Raw genomic sequence first — 20,023 nt, forward strand, 5'->3', positions numbered from 1 at the left:
AGTAGAAAAACTTCTCAAAACCGATATTTAAAGTGTTGATGGTACATGTAACATGGTTCAAGAAGTCAATTATTTTTCCAACATCACCTACATACATATCAGCTTCATGAGGTATGAAGAGCAGAAAGTGAAATGTCTTTGTGGTTACAGTGACATATGCAGAGTCTGCAGAAAATGCTACTTTAATTTTTTCTGTTTTTCTATTTAATTAGAGAACAAAGAATAGCAACCATGGTATTATTAAGAAGAGCCAGGAGGCAGAGGCTGGTGATGTAAGCGATTATGCAACATCACTGGTCTTGTGAGGTAAATATGCTTTATGTTTTGTTTATCCTCCAGTGCATATTAGGATGGATGAAATCTCTCACTGTAAATGCTTTTGAGTCGTATAGTACACAGAAATTAATTTAATTACCTTTTTTTTCAATTATTTAAGTTTCTTTTTTTAGGTTTTCCATAATTAAAACACCTCAATATTTTTTGAGCACACAGTTTTCGACTAAAAAGTTGAGTTTGCATGACTTTTTTCTTTTAAGAAAATAGGCAGGTAACTGTTTTTAAATTTCTATTTAATAAAACACATTATAAGCTATTTGTGAATTCTTGAATAGCTCATCAAAAAGTGTTTATTGACATTACAGACATTACAGCAATTAAACACTTTATGTAACTTCACTTTCCTGCATGCCTTGCATGGCATTTTGTTGATTTATCTGAAGTAATGGCCATTTTTTTTAAGTTACAAAGCCTCCTTGCGATCACCCTAAATTTTAGCGCAATCCATACTTTCTCCATCACATTCAATTTAAGCATTTGTCTGATTCACTCTAAAACATTATTTTTGCTTCCAGTCAGAAAAAGCATGTTGGCATTATTACAAGATTACTTAAGACCTAAATCTGCAAGGGGTATTAATAATTGTGGGTTTAAATTTACATTCAAAAATGAGACGTGAGGCATTTGTTTTTGCATCAGCTATTTGGGTTTTTATCTAATTTTATTATTGTTCTAATTTATACTGTTCTCTGAAATATTTAGAATTCAATGTTAGACCTAAGTGACAGTATTTAATTATACTGCGTAGAGAATATAATATCAGGTAAGACATCTTTTTATATATAATCAGCTGTGGAATAACGTACTTTCACATTCTGTGAGAAGGAAGCGTGAGGGAAGCAGATATGCGGTTTTAAGAAGTAATTCCTGCTGAACACAATCAGATGAAAACTACATCCTGCTCGATATTTCCATTCCACGGCTTTATTAAAACACTGTATGCTCTGCAGTGCTGATATCAACAGTCGTGACATTTTTGCAAGGCGAGAAACAAATGTGGTTCAGACTCTGGTGTTGCAGAGAAGACAAATATTTCAAAAACGGGGACACAAGCCGACCAAGTGACCTCTAATGTGAAGCTGCATTTATTTTCCAGCAGCACACCTGCCAGGTTTGAAACGAGGTGGCCAGATAGCTGCAGGGGAAAAAGTCAATATGCATAATTAGATCTGAGTTTTGTGCAAAAAATACCGTAAAATGAGGCATTCGTGACTTTTTGAAGAACTATGAATAAATTAATAAAATCTGTAAATCTGAGAAACAGCGCAAAGTGATATAGTGAGTTCATAGTGTAACACACACAAATGACCCTTTTATTGATAATATGTATATCTCTTTCTTTGTTTTAGACTTAATATTATCTCAACAGTCCAGCTCTAACCATCAAAACTCTGATTATGTTGAATTGTGTGTTTACTCCAGAATGTTATAGTTGCTGTGCAGGAGCCTGCTGCAGGCAGGAGGTCACTGAGTTCAGCGGTGGGTTTGCAGGAACAGCAGAGGCTAACAGAGGAATAAACCCAGATGCATCCTGTCACGCAGCTTCTCTGTCTTACTTTTGGATGGAGCTACGGAGCTAAATTTATATGAATTTAAACAGCTAAAGCACTTCAGCTTTTGTGGTGGCACATCCCAACACAGAGGCTTTCTTTGTTGTACTAATAAAATGATTTTGTGTGCTGACTTGTTTAAATAGATAAGCACATATTTACTTTAAAAGTTTGACAAATTAAAATACATTTTATGCTAGCAAGTATGTAGGTATTTGTACATTGGACAAATACCTACTTTCGCTCATGGCCTTGAATTTCCTCTGCGATTAGTGGTATTGATTATATCTGTTTTACTCCATTGTTCCATTATATTTTGCATTGAGTTTATAATTTCTTTAACTTGTTGTGTGTTTGGTGTTTGTCATTTAATTATATGTATGGTTAGAGCTGTGTTCAGCACTATTTCAGCTATGGCTGGAGCTATGGCTCTTCATAAAAACAAAAATAAAAAAAAAAGTTGATGGAAAAAATAAATTGATTTCTTATTTTCTGTGACCTGAACCTAAAATAGATTCTTGTGAAATGTGGGAAAAAAAGTGCTATGAAAGTAGAAATTTAACTTCTCCGGATGGCATTGGTGCTAGTGGTTAACTGTTTTATGCAATTGTATGCAGTTCGGAAGGATTAAATACTTGAAACTCCTAATATCAGCTAATATTAACATTAGCTTTGTTTGACCAGACCAATAGTTCATCATCACTTCAAAATAAAATGCTACACCAAGAGAATCGACATGAATTGGCTCGATTGAAAAATATTGTTGTAACTGTTTTACTTTCTTAATGTAGACAAATTATGAATATTGTCCATATTTGCATGAGTTAACACAGTGTAAAATGTGTTAAATGAAGCAATCCTTAGGAGAAATTTACTCGAAGATAACTGCAATCCTCGGTTTTCCACACCAGCCACACGAGGTGGTTTCTGATCTCCTCGTATCTTTATGGAAAGAGTGTCAAGTTAATCCTCGTTTTCTGTAATATGTTGAAGTGGAATACTCCATTATTGTGGTTCGCCTCTGTGTCCTGATCATGCCGTTTCTCTGATTTAGAGCTTTGTAACCAATCGTTGAGGAGAAGGCGGGAGGAGAAACGGAGAGGTGGGGCGGGGCGCAGGGCTGGCTGGTTATTTTAGTTTTATCCCCCCCCACACACACACACACACACAGCACCACGACAGATCCCCGCCACTTGTGTGTGGGCTGCAGCGAAGCGACGCTCCAAACGCGGCAGGATCAGGTTAAAAAACCCCCCGACTCATATCGATCTGCAGATGAACCACGAGTTCACAGCGCGAACGTAAAGCTTCCTCCTCTGCCCTCCTCCTGCTTGATGCCTGAGTTGTCTCGTTTTGTGGCCTGACTGAGAAGACCAACCTCCTTTAACTGCATTGCCTCTGCGTCTGCTGGCTTTTGGCTCCTCATTCTCCTCCTGTTACTGGCGGCTACCGTGTTGTGAAAGTGTGTGTTGTTGTTGTTGTTGTTGTTTGCAAAAAAAAAAAAAAAAAAAACGGAGGGAAGAGAGTGGACCGACCTGACCGAAGTTGTTTTTCTTTCTTTCTTTTTGGATTTTTCTCCCCCTTCTGTTAAAGCTGCCTTCTTCTGAAAGAATCTCTGCTCTGTTCTGTAACTCATGAAATCAAGGAACTGAGGTGCGGGATTTGTTTCCATGCTCAGGAGTGGATCTTACTGGAGGAAGCAGGGAGAAGATGAAGTTGAGTAGTTTAAGTGGCCTTTGGTGCATAATCTGAGATGAGATAGACGACCTGCATCTGCAACGTTGGCTGAAACCATCCCGTCAGAGTGGAGCATTTTCTATGGGCAACACATTAAGCTCAGGATGAGGTGCATTTGTGACTTTTTGAACTGCACCTAAGAGAAAGAGGGGGGGTCCCTCTGTACATCCTGCTTCCACAGGAAGAGACGCTTTTCCCCCCCCCCCCCTTTTGCTGTCAAACGAATTTAGGGTTGTTGCATCAAAGTGAACACTGGGAAAACAAAGGAAGCTGATTTCCTTTCGCATCCTCCGTTTCACTCGCTTAAAAAGCATTCGACAGATCGAGTGAAAATGAAGAAGTTTCGGAAGGTGCTGGACGGTTTGACCACCTCCTCTCCGGGGGGGACTATGGGGTCCCCATCGTGCGGCAGCGCGGCTGGGACTCCCACCGCGGCGCCAACTCCCAAGGAAATCGACGTCCAGGAGACGCTGGTGTCGGAAAACTTTCAGCTGTGTAAGGTAGGTAAATGCATTTAGCTGGAGGTCTGCAACATCAGGGACGGCGCAGAGTCGATAAAAGCATCGACCTGTTAAGACTTAATCTCAATCACATTTTTTTTTTGTTTTTTTGTTGTTGTTGTTGTTCATGTTTTTTGCCAGTGTTTGGGCGAATTTACTGGCATAAAAGCCCCTGAAAAGTTAGTTTCGAGTTCTGCAGCCGTTCCCGCCGCGGGGATCTCTAGTCGGCGGCATAAAACGCTTCAGCACCAGGGACAGCGATTCCGAACGAAACATTAAGCCTTCAGATTCTCCTCTGCTCTTCTGTTAGACTTCACGCTTTCAAACGAGGCGATTAGTTGACACGTGAGGCGCTTTTGTTTGCAGAAATGCAGCTCAAAACGGCCGTTTGTGGAGGCGCTAACAGTGCACAGTTCTGTTCAGGCTCCCGTCCCCATCTGTATGTGCAGCACGGCTCCCGACATGAGCATGCTGTGTAGCCGCAGTAGCTCACACACATGTGCTACAAACAGTGCAAAGGGAGTCAATGAATAGCAACCAAGCCGCGTTGCATCAGCAAGCGAGCACGAATGGTGTGGCAGCGATGACATAACTGGTGTCCCTCCCTTTGCATAAAAAAGTGCACATCAAGCCAGCGGAGGGGCCCTGCAGTGCTGTCCTAGCTGATGCGCTTTTCACTGGGAAGGAGGGAGAGAATGAGGGAGGGGGTGAAGCTTGAATGCATGGGTGGGGGTATTTATAGCAGCCGTGCATAGCAGCATAGCAGTTTTCTGAATGCATTTTGCTGCGTTTATTTATTTTTTTTCCCCCCTCCTTTTACCCTCTTACAGAAACTGGGGTGCATTGTGGGCATGGCTGTTAATAATTCATTGAGAAGCCTGAGAAAAAAAAAAAAAAACACAAGGTGTTTTGCAGAGCTGGATTATTACTGGGCAAAGTGAAACTGGTTGGGGAGGGAGTGGGCTGGAGAACACCGAGGAGGGAGGTTGATTCACAAGCTGAGAAAGATGCTGCAGAGCACCGTATAGCAAGTAAGAGAATTTGCTAGAAGAGAGCAGAGCAATATAGACTGGTCCCATGCAGAAGGCTGCTTCCCCTCACTTAATGGCTCAATACATTGACGTAACTTCTCTTGAGAAAGCTGTGAACGCATTATATTACCTTAAAATCTACTGTCATCAATCATTTGTAGCATATTTTCCTGTTGTATGTGTAGATTTGGTGTCTTTTTCCTCCCAGCAACAGAGAAAATGTGGAGAGATGGGAGGCCTGGATGGGTCTTTGATGTTATTTTTCTATATTACCTATAAGAATCAGGGTGGAATGAAAAGGTTGCATGTAAGATTGACACCGTGTTCTATGGTAATTGCTGCATTTTGTATCTCTACGGTGAGGATGTGCAGATATTTCTGCTCAAGCAGAGTATGGTGTTGTCTCTGGAATGTTCTAGCTACAGATTGTCTTTATTCTCAAACAAACAGTGGGAGAAACGAGGAAGATATCTAATTTTACCCTTCCATTCATTATCCCAAATAAATTTAGACAGGATCTAGACTTTCTGGAGTGGATGTAAATCTGTCAGCTGGTGCAGTACGACGTGTGGGAGGGTTTGGCAAACTTCTCAAAGTAGTCATGACTTCTATCCTCACTGTGGCGTGTAGGAAGAAGCATTAACTCATTTTTTTAATGTAATACAGTATTTTTGTTTACATCGGTTACAAAAACATTCTGGTTGAATGGTTATAGCTGAGATGCTGAAACAAGCTTTCAAATGAAGTCACTCTAAAGGTTGAAGCTAGTGAAGGAAATGGGAATCATGCTGGTGGGGAGGAGTTTCAGCGCATATTGATTTTTCTAAAAGAGGGAAATGAGTTAATTTTGTGATGCAGGTAGCAGGATAAAACATAAATACCCACCACTAAGTGGCAGCTGAGATGTCAAATATCTCCTTTTTTCTAAGAATTTTTAATCATGCTGCTTTATTTATTACTTGATAACAAACAACAAAGAGAACACCAAAAGTATGTTGTTTTTTTTAACAAGAGCAAAATCTTGATGGCAGTTAGTCACATGTATTGCCTGTGATTCAGAGTCTAAAGGTTATCTCACTTCTTCAAGGAAATGTTACTCACCAACATTTACGCGACTCTCAGAACACAGAGAAGGTCACACTGGTGTGTACTGGAGACATCAGTCACAACAGAGGGCAAAACGGTTACCAAAATACTAACAATCGTGTGATATTGTTGCTTAAGTAACCAAGAACTGTGCTTTTTTTTTTTTATTTTATTTATTTATTTTTTTTTTTAGCTTTTTTCAGTCCTTAACCCCTTGATAGACTAGAAAATACTTTGCAGAGTGATGCATTTCTCAATTTATTACCAGAAATATCAGAAAAAGAATTCAACTCTGATTAAAAATATGTTATGTTTTTAACACATTTGTTTTTAAAATATAACTTGCAATCCTTTAATTTCACTTGAACTTATTCACATTTTGCCATGCTAAAACTCTCAGTGTTGATGAATTTTATTTGGATTTAAGTCAATAGACCACACAAGTACCACACAATTGTGCAGTTGTAGGACAATGGTATTTGGTTTTTGTTTTCATTTTACATATAGAATTCTGAAAAGCATGTTCATTTGCAGCTCTAGAAAAAATGAGACACCACTGCAAAATGATCAGTTCTCTGATTTTACTCAAACATAGATCTATGTTCATTTTACTCAAACATAGATCTATGTTCATTTTACTCAAACATAGATCTATGTTCATTTTACTCAAACATAGATCTATGTTCATTTTACTCAAACATAGATTTATGCTTGAGTAAAATGAATATTCTTTTAAAATGAGAAATAGTCAAAATAATGGAAAAACATGCTGTGCTTTCAGATCTCAAATAATGCAAAGAAAACAAGTTTGTATTCATTTAGCAACAACAATACTAATGTTTTAACTCAGGAAGAGTTTGGAAATCAATATTTGATGGAATAAACAAGAGGTTTTCAATGGGGTTCAGTGCAGTGGACTATATTGTATATTGATCCCCATTTACTCTGATAACCCAAGACAAAACCCATTGTAACAACTGGCTTCAAATGCCACCTAATTAGTAGGCTCTGTCAGTTTAGACCTACATCCAATTTAGTTTGTGACAACACATTGAAAATCACCAAATGCCTTCCATCCAGTCTCATTCATTTTCAGTTATTTTGTGAAAAATGATGACCAAAGTGCCTTATTTGGTTCTAGAAAATTACATAAAATCATTCAAAGACATTAAAATTTGTGACTGTTTTGTGATGTCTTAAATTCCTTATATGGTCCTACAAAACAGTAGAATACATAACTTTCACAGTTCGTGGGAAGTTTAATCTGTTGTGCCATATTCTGTGACAGAACTTTGACCAGGCATGACCAGGTTGCCAAAATTGCAATTATATGCCTTAAAGTGGAGTGTAGCCTGCAGTTTCAATCACAGTCATCAATGACACTGCCACTGAATAATGCTTCTTCTACATCTGAAAATGAATGAATTACTTTAATCATCAAGTTGGTACAATTTGATTTTAATGAGTGTCATTTAAATTTTTTGAAGTCTTTTCATCCAAATGACTTCATTCATATTGCATGTGTAACTCCCATTTACTCCATAACCTCTCTGAAGTGAAGTCCTGTCTGCGGAATTCTAAAAAAGGTTCCCATATTCATACTGAAATGAAGATTACCACTCTGATTATTCATGGGATTTCTGAATAACAAATTTAAGGACAGTGAATGGAAAAATCTAACCTATTATGGTGCATGAGCCATATTTTGAAGACAGAAGACCTTATATATATATATATATATATATATATATATATATATATATAAGCTACACAGATAAGTGTAGATTGTTTGTATCTACACATGTGCATTGGTGTGTTTTCAGACATGCCTATCTGTCAGAAAGCTATCCTGTCCTGCATCCAATCAGAAAGCAGTCCAGCAATGAGCTTATTAGAGTGCATCTTTTCTAAAGTGATTTGGGTTGGGTGGCTGAAAATGTTTGAGATGCATGATGTGCAAAGGTGTGCACAGGTTTTAACTCCTTCAAAATGAGACTTTATAATTACAGTGTGTGATTAGACTGAGGCAAGAAGTAGAGGGTAGGTGAGGTTAAGGACTGTAGAAATTGGAAAACCTGACCATAATCATTCTCTGATGTGTCAAACTGTTTCTTATCTTGCCTTGTAAGTTGGTGCATCTGCAAATGCAAACACAAAGAGCATTCTTTTTAAGAGCTTGTGTAGAAGAAAACTGGACTTCTAATTTACTTGGTTTAAGTTGTGCACAGTTTATACAGGGGAAACAGGTTATTTGAACAAGGAATGAGTGAAAGAAGCCATTAGTGTTAAATAAAAAAAGACTCTAAAATAGAAAGTGGCCTCAGGTTTAATCTTTCTAACACCTACAGTGAAGCCTTGAGTCATCCCAGGCAGATTTGCAGCATTCACACCTTGGGACATGTGACTAAAACGATTCACGCAGCATCGTGAGAGACACGTTTCAGATGTCAGGCAACAACAACCCAAACATTGAGTTGACCAGAAGGTACAGCCAGTGACTGACCTGTCCTAGTTACCCCCTTAGTAACCTTAAAGACCCATCAGTGTGATTTTTTTCTGATTACAAAGCCTGTTGCTTTCAAATATATTCTGTATTTTTGATGAGCGGGGTAACTTCTTCAGGAAATGAGAAGACCAGTTTCCTTTTACTGGAGCATTTAGGATTGGCATGTCTGAAAATGTAAATACGCACAAAGAGATTTGTCTTTTTGTATTGGGCCAGGGGTGCATAACTAGTCTTGATGTCACCATCTAATTATTATTTTTTTAAATTATTGATAAAATTGAACACTCTACAAACTGCACAATCTGATTTTATAATTACATCTTCTAAATAATCTGGCAATTATTAGCTGAACTAATCAGAAAGGAAGTGACATGATATATAGGATTTTGTTTTTGCCTTGGTTTATTTGGATTTCTGGTTAACTTTATTGTTTTTACGTCATTCGGATTTATTTTAAACTCAGTGGGAGTCTATTAGTTATAGTTCTATGTCTTAGTTTTTTGTCTTATTTTGAGAACCTTACTTTTCTGGTTCTGTGTTCTCTTGTCACCTTTTTGGTTTGAATTTTGATAATTTTTTTGTGTTTGGTTGTGTTTCTGATTCGTTTGCATTTCTGATTTCTATCGACCATTACTCCTATTTTCTCAGCTCATCTTGAGTTATTTGCCTTCCCTCTCAGCTGCACCCAGTTTCAAATCAACCACCTGCTCTTTGTTCAGTAATCAACTGTAGAGCTTAAATATCTCTCAGGTCGCCAGCTCCTTTTACATCGTCCTGTTATTGTCATCAGCTTGGTTTCTTCTGTTCTACTTGAACGTTATTTTGGATTCTCCCCTGAACTTCTGTTTTCTAAGATTTTCTTTTTTTTTAAGACCAAGTGTTTATTTGTACCTGCCTGTCTGCTCACTGCATTCGGGGGCCGTTTTTCACCATTCTACGGCAATAAAGGCAAAATATTTGCCACGTCAGCGACTCCAAACATTTAGCAAGCTGGTGTAGGTCAGTTTTCATCAGAATAGACGGAGCATCTGTGTAACAACATCAGATTTTAGGCAGACTTATTAGTGGGACATTCAAGTGTGTGTTTATGTAAATACCTCAGCAAGATACATTGAAGCCCCTTAGTTGCAGTGCTAATGGCACAAAATTGTTTTGCCTGGATTTTCTAATAAAATTCTGAACAATATAATATATTGCTGCTTTTAGCTCACGGGAATCTCTTCATGACTTGAGGCAAGTAAAGATACTGCAGTCTGTTGAAGGGGGGGAAAAAAGCTTAGTTGTGTTTGCTGCAGTACTGCAATAATTGCATTTTTGGCCCCTTTGCCATAAAAGTTTCTGTTAAATAAAGGAAAACTTGATGCATACTGGCTTTCTGTTATCGTCTCCACATCTGCATGTAAATATTCATTTCTAACCTTTGATACATAATTCTTTGTGTGGAATTTTTAAAATTTAAAACGGTGTGCTGCTAGGTCATCTTGACCTCAATGCATTTTTTAATCTGCTTTAATAAGCGATTAATCTCAGAAGGAGATGTACAATTAGCCAGAACAGCAGCACAGCTGCATTTTGAATTAGACACTCTCTTTATATCATCATCCCTTTTGTCCCTGTTAGGATGCAAAGATGAAATTCATTTAACCAAAAATGTTTTGCTTTGTTATAAAAAATAAAATCTGCTTTATTTAAATAGCATTTTGATTTTTGATCATGCATTGCTTAAATTTAAATACAAAAATTCTTTATGAAATCCTATAGTCGTACTAATCTTTGTTTTGCAGAAACCTTTCAGAAAATGATCCTAGTTGGAAAAACTATAACTTTCTCATTCCTCTGAAGGCATTTTAGACGAGTGCATATTCTTAACCTTATATTCTAAGTTTAGTGGGTTGGTGTTAACCTCCGCCTTTTTCTGTATCGCCTTCCTCCGTCAGCACAATATATTTGCCTGTAAGGATGACATCACCCTCACTCCCTCAGCAGCGACCCCACAAGCTCTCCATGGGTGTGATGACTCAGTGGGTTGACTTCCAGCTAGTCTCACATTACCATGTGTCGGCTGCCTGTCAGAAGCCACAGTGTGGGATCAATTAAGGAGTAGCTGATGTCAGGCTAGGAGGATAGTATAGAGAAAAATAAACATATAGGATACATTTTCTGTAATCCATATTCAGGTGGAGCGTGAAATTCTGTTTTCCTCAGCATCTTTAGAAAACACTGAAGCCTTTAAAACACAATATGCACACATTTCTGTAACGTCTCACAAATGCTATGTAAAAACCATTTGCTGTTGTGTCATACTCTACATTTTGTTTGTGTCTGTGACCGCATGTGTCTGAGAGAGTGAACGAGAAATAGACGCCTCTTGATTTTTGTGTGGGCTTTCAAACACTTTGTCCATTCAGTGACAGCAGACTGCCTGCCTCACCTCACGCTGTGCAAATATAATCGAGTGAGCTTTTCAACCAGATCACCGCTTCACTTAGTTTTCTGTGTTTGCACTCTCAAGTAGAATGAGCTCATGCAATGCTTTTTTGTATGGTGTGGTTCACGTAGAGGATAGAATTCAAGTTGCATTCATTTTTGAGAAATAGAACGACACGAGCAAGGGATTATACCTCTGAATGTGTCGCTAAAGTTGCCAAAAAAAAACGGCAACAATAGCCAGAGGCCCATCTTTCCATCCTCGACGCAGTTGTTTAAAGTTTTTAATCCTGTATTATATTGTTTCCATAGAAACACATCACTACTCAGGAAATGAAGGTAATTAAGGTCAAATGAGACCCACGATGACACAAAATGTCTGCACTGAGAATTCACATACAGTAAAACTCACAGCTGACTTGTTTCCATTGTCGTCGTTTGCTGGCTCAAGATGACGCATTGTTGCAAGTCTAAGACTTGATTCATCGGACATTTTAACTTTTTTACTGTGTGAGGACTTACCTGAATTTGACTTGCTACATTTTAACAAGGATCAAATTGAGAATATGATTCTATTTGTCTATGTGGCTCAAATATATAATCAATTATATTGATTCAATTATATATTTCTGGACCTGTATCAGCCTCCTTTGCTGTCTAGATATTACAGTCCTTGTAAATGAGTTCTATGTAAACTGGAGTAAATTTTAATTTAACTAATAACCTCTAAAATAAAAACGGTCCTGTAATGGACTGTCGATTCCTGTGACTGCTTTAGGTAGGCACCTGCAAGGACAGTAAGGTAAAGAGACTGGATAGGTGGATAAATAACCTAAAAGTGACTTGATTTCAAGAAGTTAAAAACCTGCTGGTTCTAACCACAGACTGAGATGCTTCAGCATTGACATTAGTAGCAAGGCTGCAGAGTGGTGGGTGGAAAATATAACTGCATGGGTAAAATCGACTATGTTCACTTCAAGGGAGTCATAAATTCTCATAAAATGTTCTGCTACCTCCTTTTTCTAAGTTGAATTGTAATTGTATGCATACAAGTAACACATAAAAGTAATACATACATCTTTAATCTCATCCAAAATCTTTCTTTGTCTGTTTATTTGATTCAAGCTTTAACTGGGATGATCAGCGTGTTACGAACATAATTCCCATCATGCAATTTCTGTGCATAATTGAGTCAATGACCAGACAAGTGCAAGTCAATACTTTAGGTGTAAAATTACAATCTAGGATGACAGATGAAAATTCAGCAAAGCTTCAGATCAAACATGAAGTTTGTTCATGATATATTTTAATGTGTAAAAGTTCTCTCTCTCACACACACACATGCACACACACACACACACACTTGTTTAAAATCTCACTAAAATTTACTTGATGTCTCTTAGGAGGAAATCATATCTCATCTTACTGTTACAATGCATTTTCAGCATGATTTAGCGAGTGGTAAAAACACACTTTCATCCACGAGACTGTTCAGGGAACTACCAATTGCATTAGCTTGAATGTATTGCATAGCGTTTAATAATTCATAAATGCAAGAAGCTCAGCTTTTAAGGACCATCATATGGAGCAGGATACCAGGAAACAGATTTTTTTCTTTCCCATTTTAAAATATTTATTCTTTTAGTAAACACAAGACATGCAGGAGAACTTACTGGGGTCTTCTTGGTATTATTCGTGCTTGTTGAATTTATATGTGGTGGACAGCCTGGCTGTTTTGGTTTGTAAGGTTAAACCGCATGTATTGTAGATCCCCACATGGCTGCTTTGTGACCTCAGGGATGCATGGAAACGCAACACAAAGCCCCAGCCTACAGTCTTAACAATCACCCTTCCACCCACGAGCACATGTGTACGCATTGCTCTGCGATTACGTAAAATGAATTATGTATTTTTGGATATCAAGCCCACGCTCTCATCTAAAGTGATATGTGCTTAACATTAAAGGGTCAAATGCAAAAGAATGATGTTAAATGCTGCCGAATTAAAAGAGGCCGAATGCTGCATGTGTCACAGCAACTTTTTATCGGAAGTAATCAAGTGAAAAATAATTTACTTTCCAGAATAAGGTCAGGCGTTGACAATGATGTGAAGGCAGGAGAAGCAGGATGAGAGGTAAAAACTGAAGATGAAAGTAAAATGTTACAAAGCCAAACAAATTAGGAGCAATTTCTTTTTTTAAGGTTTTATTTGCTCTAGTGGCCTCCATTTGACAGGAAAGTGGGCACCGAGAGGGGAAGACATGCGACAAAGGTCGCCAGGCCGGGAATCGAACCGGCGACGGCCACGTCGAGGACCAAGGCCTACACACATGGGCCGTGCCCAACCCCTGCGCCACCATAGCACACCCATTAGGAGCAATTTCTGATAAAACTTGGTGAAATATTAGCTCTGCTAAATAGTGATGCAAAAACATCAGCAACTTTACATACCTATTATTCACATAGTGCTGTAAAAAGTATTTTCCCTTTTTAAATATTCACTTTTTTACACTTAAATGTTTCAGATCAGCAGATACATTTTTATAAATTCAATGTCCCAAGCCCCAATACTCCCTGAAGTATCAAAACAATAAATCAAAATACATGTTATAGTCTGATCTAAACAAATTCAAGAACAGAGAAAAATGTTAATTCACATCTGTGGGTCTATAAAGAGTTACACAGCAATTTCTAAGGCCTAGAAACTCAAGTGAAATGCAAAAAGAGCTACAAACCACAAATATAAAACATAAGTAACAGTAGTGAACTTTTGCAGGAGGTGCCAGCCGTCCGAAATAATCCCAAGAGCAGATTAATGACTCATCCAGGAGTCACAAAAAGAACCCAGAACCCCTTATAAAGAACTACAGGCCTCACTTGCTTCAGTTAAAGTCATTATTTGTGTTTCAACAATAGGAAAGTGACTAGGCAACAATATGAATGTTCCAAGGCCCAAACAAAAATGCCTCCAGCAAGCCGTGGTCATAAAAAAAATATTGTTTTGAAGGAGCCCATTCAAAATCTGAGAGAAATGCTGTTGAATGATCTTGAGCAGGGAATTTGAGCTGAAAACAACCTCAGGGTGGCTGTGATGAACAATTCTTTAAAGACGAGTGGGTCAACTTCCTCTGCAGAGATATTAAAGAGTCATTACCTCTTTTCACAAATTCTTGAGGGCAGTGGTTGCTGCAACCAGCTTGATTGTCAAGGGCAATTATGTCTTCATAAATTACAGGCCAGGGATGTTCGAGTAGTTTTTCTCCATCGTCTTTGGTTAGCATAAAGTTTTATTGTGATTAGATTGGACATACAGAATAACACACTAATGGGGCAAAGCGGTTTCCCTTTGCATCTTCATGCATCTTTGTGTTTACTTGTGCTACTGCTCATGGTCACATAGCATGAAACCTGAACTGGTGATCATCTTTAAGGTCACAAATCAGGCGTAAGAGCCAGAACTGTGACAATCCTTCTGAAGTTACAGATGGCATCTCAGTGGCTTTGATGATAGTGGCCAGAAACGGGGAGTAGTTACACAGCAGGCCATGCTTTCATAATAAACTAAGAGGAAAAACCTGCAAAATGGAGTAAGCTTATTTGAACATCCTCTAACTACAGACTGCACTGAAGAAAACCCCCCTGATGACTGGGTGAGTAATTTCTAAGTAATTTTTAAGCTCTCTTTAAGAATTTGGGAAGCATCATGAATGACAAGATGCCTTTAAGCTACTTTTTCTGGTTGTAGCACTGAGAACAGAAATGCTAGAACTTATAATGAATCATATTATAGTGGAATTATAGGTAATTAAATGTAATTAGTATTAATCTCAATGGCCTATTATTGGTGTGTTTTTTAGCTTTTCATCAAAAACAGTTCTTTACATCTGTGTTTAAGACCTTCAGTATTGCTGGTCTCATTCTTATCCAAGTCTGGCTTTGAACAAGGAGTGTGTTCAAAGAAAAGAAATGTTTCTAACATGTAACCCCAAAAGTGGCCTATGCCAAAATAGGTAGTAGCTATGAGTAAATCAAAAATAAAGGCAAAGAAAATGTTCAATATAAATATGCAAAAAACTAATATTAAAAAAAAGACCAATCATAAGTAAGATTTAAAATTACTATAAATAAAAAGAGTAAAAGAATGAAGATGCATGGTGCATCTGATTCACCACCATCTAGCTGCACATGTCGTCTGCAGCTCTACAAGTGAGATCATCACAGTCTGCAGAGAAGGAATCTTTTATGGGTTCGTTCATTTATTTTTAGACTTCTCACACACTGGGTTCTCACCCTGTGTACATTTGATGGCTGTTCTGAATGTGTGTGTGTGTGTGTGTGTGTCCGTGTATTTATGTGCAGCACAGTATTGTAGAGTTGCTGATTAGATCCGGTTTATTTTCAGTGATGAAAGGAAAGTCCCTTCATCACTTCACTTTCACAGCTCATCAGGATGTGAAACTTCTGAACTACTTCATTCAGGTAGAAGCTGAAAGGAGCATTTAGTATCATAAGAATGAATAGCTGAGGTTTCAGTCCTGATCTAGGAACCAGCGGCCAATAATTCTTGTACTCATCAAAATCAATCAAAATCACCCAAAACTTCTGTTTAGACTTGCTCAATAATCTAACTCTGCCTGAAGCTTCTTCATAACTTTATTGCTTGCGCCATAGATACTCTGTCTGCTAACTAAGGGCCTTCTGGAGGCAGTAGGCAGAGCTGAATCAGAGTAGAAGAGTGTGATTGCAAATGGATGCCACATTTTCAAAAATGAAGAAAATGTGATCTGAATACTTTTGCAAGACATTTAGATTGTGGTATGTGTACTTTTATTATGTAAACGAAAAACAATTAAGGGTCAATCAAGGACCACTTTACTATAACTCTTATAAATAATGTAAAAAAAACTATTAAACTTTAACTTTAATTTGAAAAATGAATGCATAGACGTCACTTACCTTTTATAAATAATTGACACAAGGCCATGTTTTTTTGTTTTTTTTTACCAATTTATTTTTTTCAACATTTGTTCCCACGCTCAGACATCCCTAATCTCCTCTTCCACTCCTCCTCCCAGAAATCTTCCTCTCCAATCCACGTTCTGTTATGCCTTCTCTTTATTTTAGGCAGCTCCTGACTAGATCAAAGGAATTTTAGAGCAACCTCAAAATATCTCCCCACTTCAAACGATGGTAGGCGAAAGACACATGCGCCGTTGTTTGTTTGATGGGTGCTCTGACTCTGTAAAGTCACGTTGATTGGAATGGTTGGTTGTGACGGGAATAGGCAACTCTGATTCTCCCTGCACCGCTGCCTCTCATCCTGACACGTAGCCTGGGGGGACAGGTGCTAAAACACCTGGGTGATGCGTAAGAACAGTTTCGGTGCACAAAGGCAACACATTGCACACACTAAGGGAGGCTATGTACATAAGGAGTTCATACGGTAATGCGAGACGACGTGCAGAGCCAGTTTGTATTGTCACACTTTTGCTCCAAAGTTTGTTTGTTTTTCAGATCTCTTATTTGCCAAATTTACCTGCCAGATTTTCTTGGTAACTTTCTGAAACATTTGATTTCTCTCTCTCTCTCTCTCTTTTTTTTTTTTTTCCAATAAGGAATTTCTTTAAACTTAAGCTGAACATATGAGACCAACATATTGTTAATGTCAGCATTTGTCTGTCAGTTAGCTAATGGCCATCTCATTTATCAATGACTCAATCTGAAAAACAGATGCAGAATAGATTATTTTAAAAAGGTTGTCTGTTATTTTTCTGTTTTTGCTTGTTTTTTAATCACGTTGTGACTGTAATTAGATGACGGTCTGTATTTCGCTCACTGTTTTTGTGGGTTCATGTTCCTAATGAAATATTCCAGTGTCTCTTTTCAATCTAGTCAGCGACTAACATCTGCAGTTGGAGATCTGCAGCTGAGGTCAGATGGGGTCGGTTTTCCTCACACACTTGCAGGCTCTGGTCTTCATCCCGTGTCACACTAACAGATTTTTGTTCCAACTCGCCCCTCTTGCTGACTGCAACTACTGCCGACTGATGCAAACATTTCCCCGCTTGGAATCAAGAGTAAAAACAGGCAGAAAATCATGCAGAGTGTTCCCAGCTTAACTGGAAAATAAGAGCATTAATCATAGATTCAATGTGTGAAGTTTAAAACATTTACTTTGTTTTTATCTGGGAACCATAGCGCACACTTATTTCTCCAGATAGAAGCAGATGATGATGGTGACTAAAGACAGCACTTTGCAAGACATACTTTAATTTAAAATTAAATACTTTTAGAGCAAGATCTCATTTCACCTCCTTGTTGGCATTCAGTAAACATTAACTGTTTAAAATATAGTTATAAACCAAACTAGTGACATTTACATGTCTGTTTGCTGAGTGGCAAAATGAGTTGTGCTGAGTCTACACAATAAAGAAGAGATCAGAGTTCAATTATTTTATTAGAAAACACATTTTAATGACATGAAGCGGCACACTTGTTTTAAGTGTAATTATTTCAGAACTTGCTCCAAAGGATCAACTAAAACAGAAGTTAAAATATATTTTAGTACATTCAGGGTGACACTAAAATGCTCTTATTTTATTTGAAAACACCAGTCACATATTAGATCCAGGTATGTTCCTATTTAAATAAGCATCATCTACAAAGCAGTAGAAACAAACCGTATGCCTCAAATATATAGAAAACTTAAAAGGATTACGCAGTAATATACTGTTTGAGGTCAGATCAATAATAAACACCTGAAAGGTATTTCTCTGAAGAAAAATACCTAATTTATTTAAAAGAGCAATTTGGCATTCAAAATATGTAATAATATCCAGTTATTTAGGGTAAATAAATCAAGGTAAAAAAAATCCTATCAGACCAAACAGCATCACCAGGTTAAGAGGAATGAGAATAGTTTGGCACTGTTACAGGAAGACCATATGTGCCCTATTTACTTGCTGGAGTGATAAAATAAGAGCTAAAGATGCTGCAAAGTGTTGGAGGGAATTACCTGTTTGTGCATTACTCTGTTAGTGTATTATGTATTAACACCTGTTTGGTCAGGACTCAACTTGAAAATAACACCATCATTCCTCTTACATTCATTAAATAGGCACAATATATTTGAGATGAATGAAAAAGGGTGTTTAAAATTGCATAGTCAGGTGATATAGTAAAAACCACTTGGTTGGATTTGATGCATGGATGAAGGCCAGAAACCAGGAATCGCCGATTGCATTCAAAACATATGGACATATTATCTTCACACTATGAGCAAAAAAAAAAACCAACTAGTTTACCTCGAAAAGTTTTGGTTTTACTTCATAGTGTAGACCAGAGGTTCCCAAACTGTGGGGCGCGCCCCCTAGGGGGGTTGCCATGCTATTGCAGGGGGGTGGGTGGGAAGCTGTCTGGATGAAAAAAAAACCGCTGTATGCATTCGGTTTTTACCTTAGAATGGCCAACTCTCTGTTATTCCTATGTCAATTTGATACAGTAGTAGTTATATTCTACACTTCCCATATCTGTGTCCTCTGTCACTTTAATCAGCAGTTAAAACTATTTAATCAGTTGTTAATATGTGGTAACTTGTTTTTCCAAGCCGCCTTTAAACGCGACATTCGCGCTGAGCTGCGGCGACATTCGCGCTGCGCTGCGGCGACATTCGCGCTGCGCTGCGGCGACATTCGCGCTGCGCTGCGGCGACATTCGCGCTGCGCTGCGGCGACATTCGCGCTGCGCTGCGGCGACATTCGCGCTGGGTTTACACCTGTGCGACAGTAAAGGAGACCTGCTGCTGCTGTGCAGAGCTACAGGTGGGTTAGAATCATGGCAGCAAACCAGCAAAACGCAAAGAACTTTACCCCAAACTAACCGACTGAGTTGAGTAAAGCTGCTGGATGCAGGTAATGTTAGCTAAAAGATGACTAGCTAATATCAATACATTACCTTAAGCTTAACAAGTAGCCTGTAGGCTACCGATGTTGTTGTCTATGTCCAGCTATGTACATTCATTTTGCCTCCCCAAAAAGTCGCCCCGTTCCCCCCACACACACACATCGTTCAGCCAGACAGCTACTATTTGTAATCCATAGGGGGGCTCAGAAAATGTTTGGAAACCACTGGGGGGGCCCAGGAGAAAAAGTTTGGCAACCACTGGTGTAGACTATGTGTGCACAAATATAAATTTGTGAAATAAGCAAATTATAAGTTGAATGTACACATGCAGTGTGTGGATTTTAAAAACAGCAGTTCTGAAATGGTGCAAGGAAACCTATACATATTTTGTTTGCGTATCTTCCTTTAGCCTGACGTCTAGCCCAAACACCTCATGTCCCTCCTTACTGCACTCATCTCTAGATATGTTGTGGCATATACACACGTCGGCCTTTCAATAACAAACTTAGCCTAGAAAAATTGTTCATAAATTATCTATTGGCCCACTTTTCCGTTCCAGTCAAAGGAAACAGAGCAACTTCTTTTGGCTTTGAAAAATAAGTGTCTTTCAATTTTTTATTAGTAAAAAATGCACCGGAAAGCTTTAGAAGTGAAAGGCCAAGCCCCAGCTCAGAAAGGCTAAAAAGCCAGAGTTACTGCTGCTGTTAGTTTGAGACTAACAAATCCAGACAGAGTCCTGCTATGAAATGAAAGGTAAGCTAACTCCGTTTCGCTGATAAACATTCGCTTTTAGCAGTAAGGTAAGTTTTAGCCAGAAAACCAAACAAGCTACATAAAATAACATTTAATCAAACCAGGTTGACCGTACTTTTGCTATTTAAGATATCAAACAAACTTCAATATAAGCCAAACATAAATAAAAATAAATAAATACCTAATAGAGGACTAA

The 20,023-nt window shown here is 38.2% G+C and overlaps 1 protein-coding gene across 1 annotated transcript in view; it reads left to right on the forward strand.

Annotated features, from left to right (window-relative positions):
• Positions 1-2,350: 2,350 nt before the first annotated feature.
• Positions 2,351-20,023, forward strand: part of LOC103461272 (syntaxin-binding protein 5-like) — a 165,762-nt gene continuing 148,089 nt past the window's right edge. Inside the window, exon 1 of the mRNA XM_081604843.1 lies at positions 2,351-4,123. Coding sequence (XP_081460969.1) covers positions 3,956-4,123 — 168 coding nt within the window. The 5' untranslated portion in view covers positions 2,351-3,955. The remainder of the gene's footprint in view (positions 4,124-20,023) is intronic.

The sequence above is a fragment of the Poecilia reticulata genome, chromosome 2 (assembly GCF_904066995.2).
Source record: "Poecilia reticulata chromosome 2, P_reticulata-male-v2, whole genome shotgun sequence".
Taxonomy (NCBI): domain Eukaryota; kingdom Metazoa; phylum Chordata; class Actinopteri; order Cyprinodontiformes; family Poeciliidae; genus Poecilia; species Poecilia reticulata.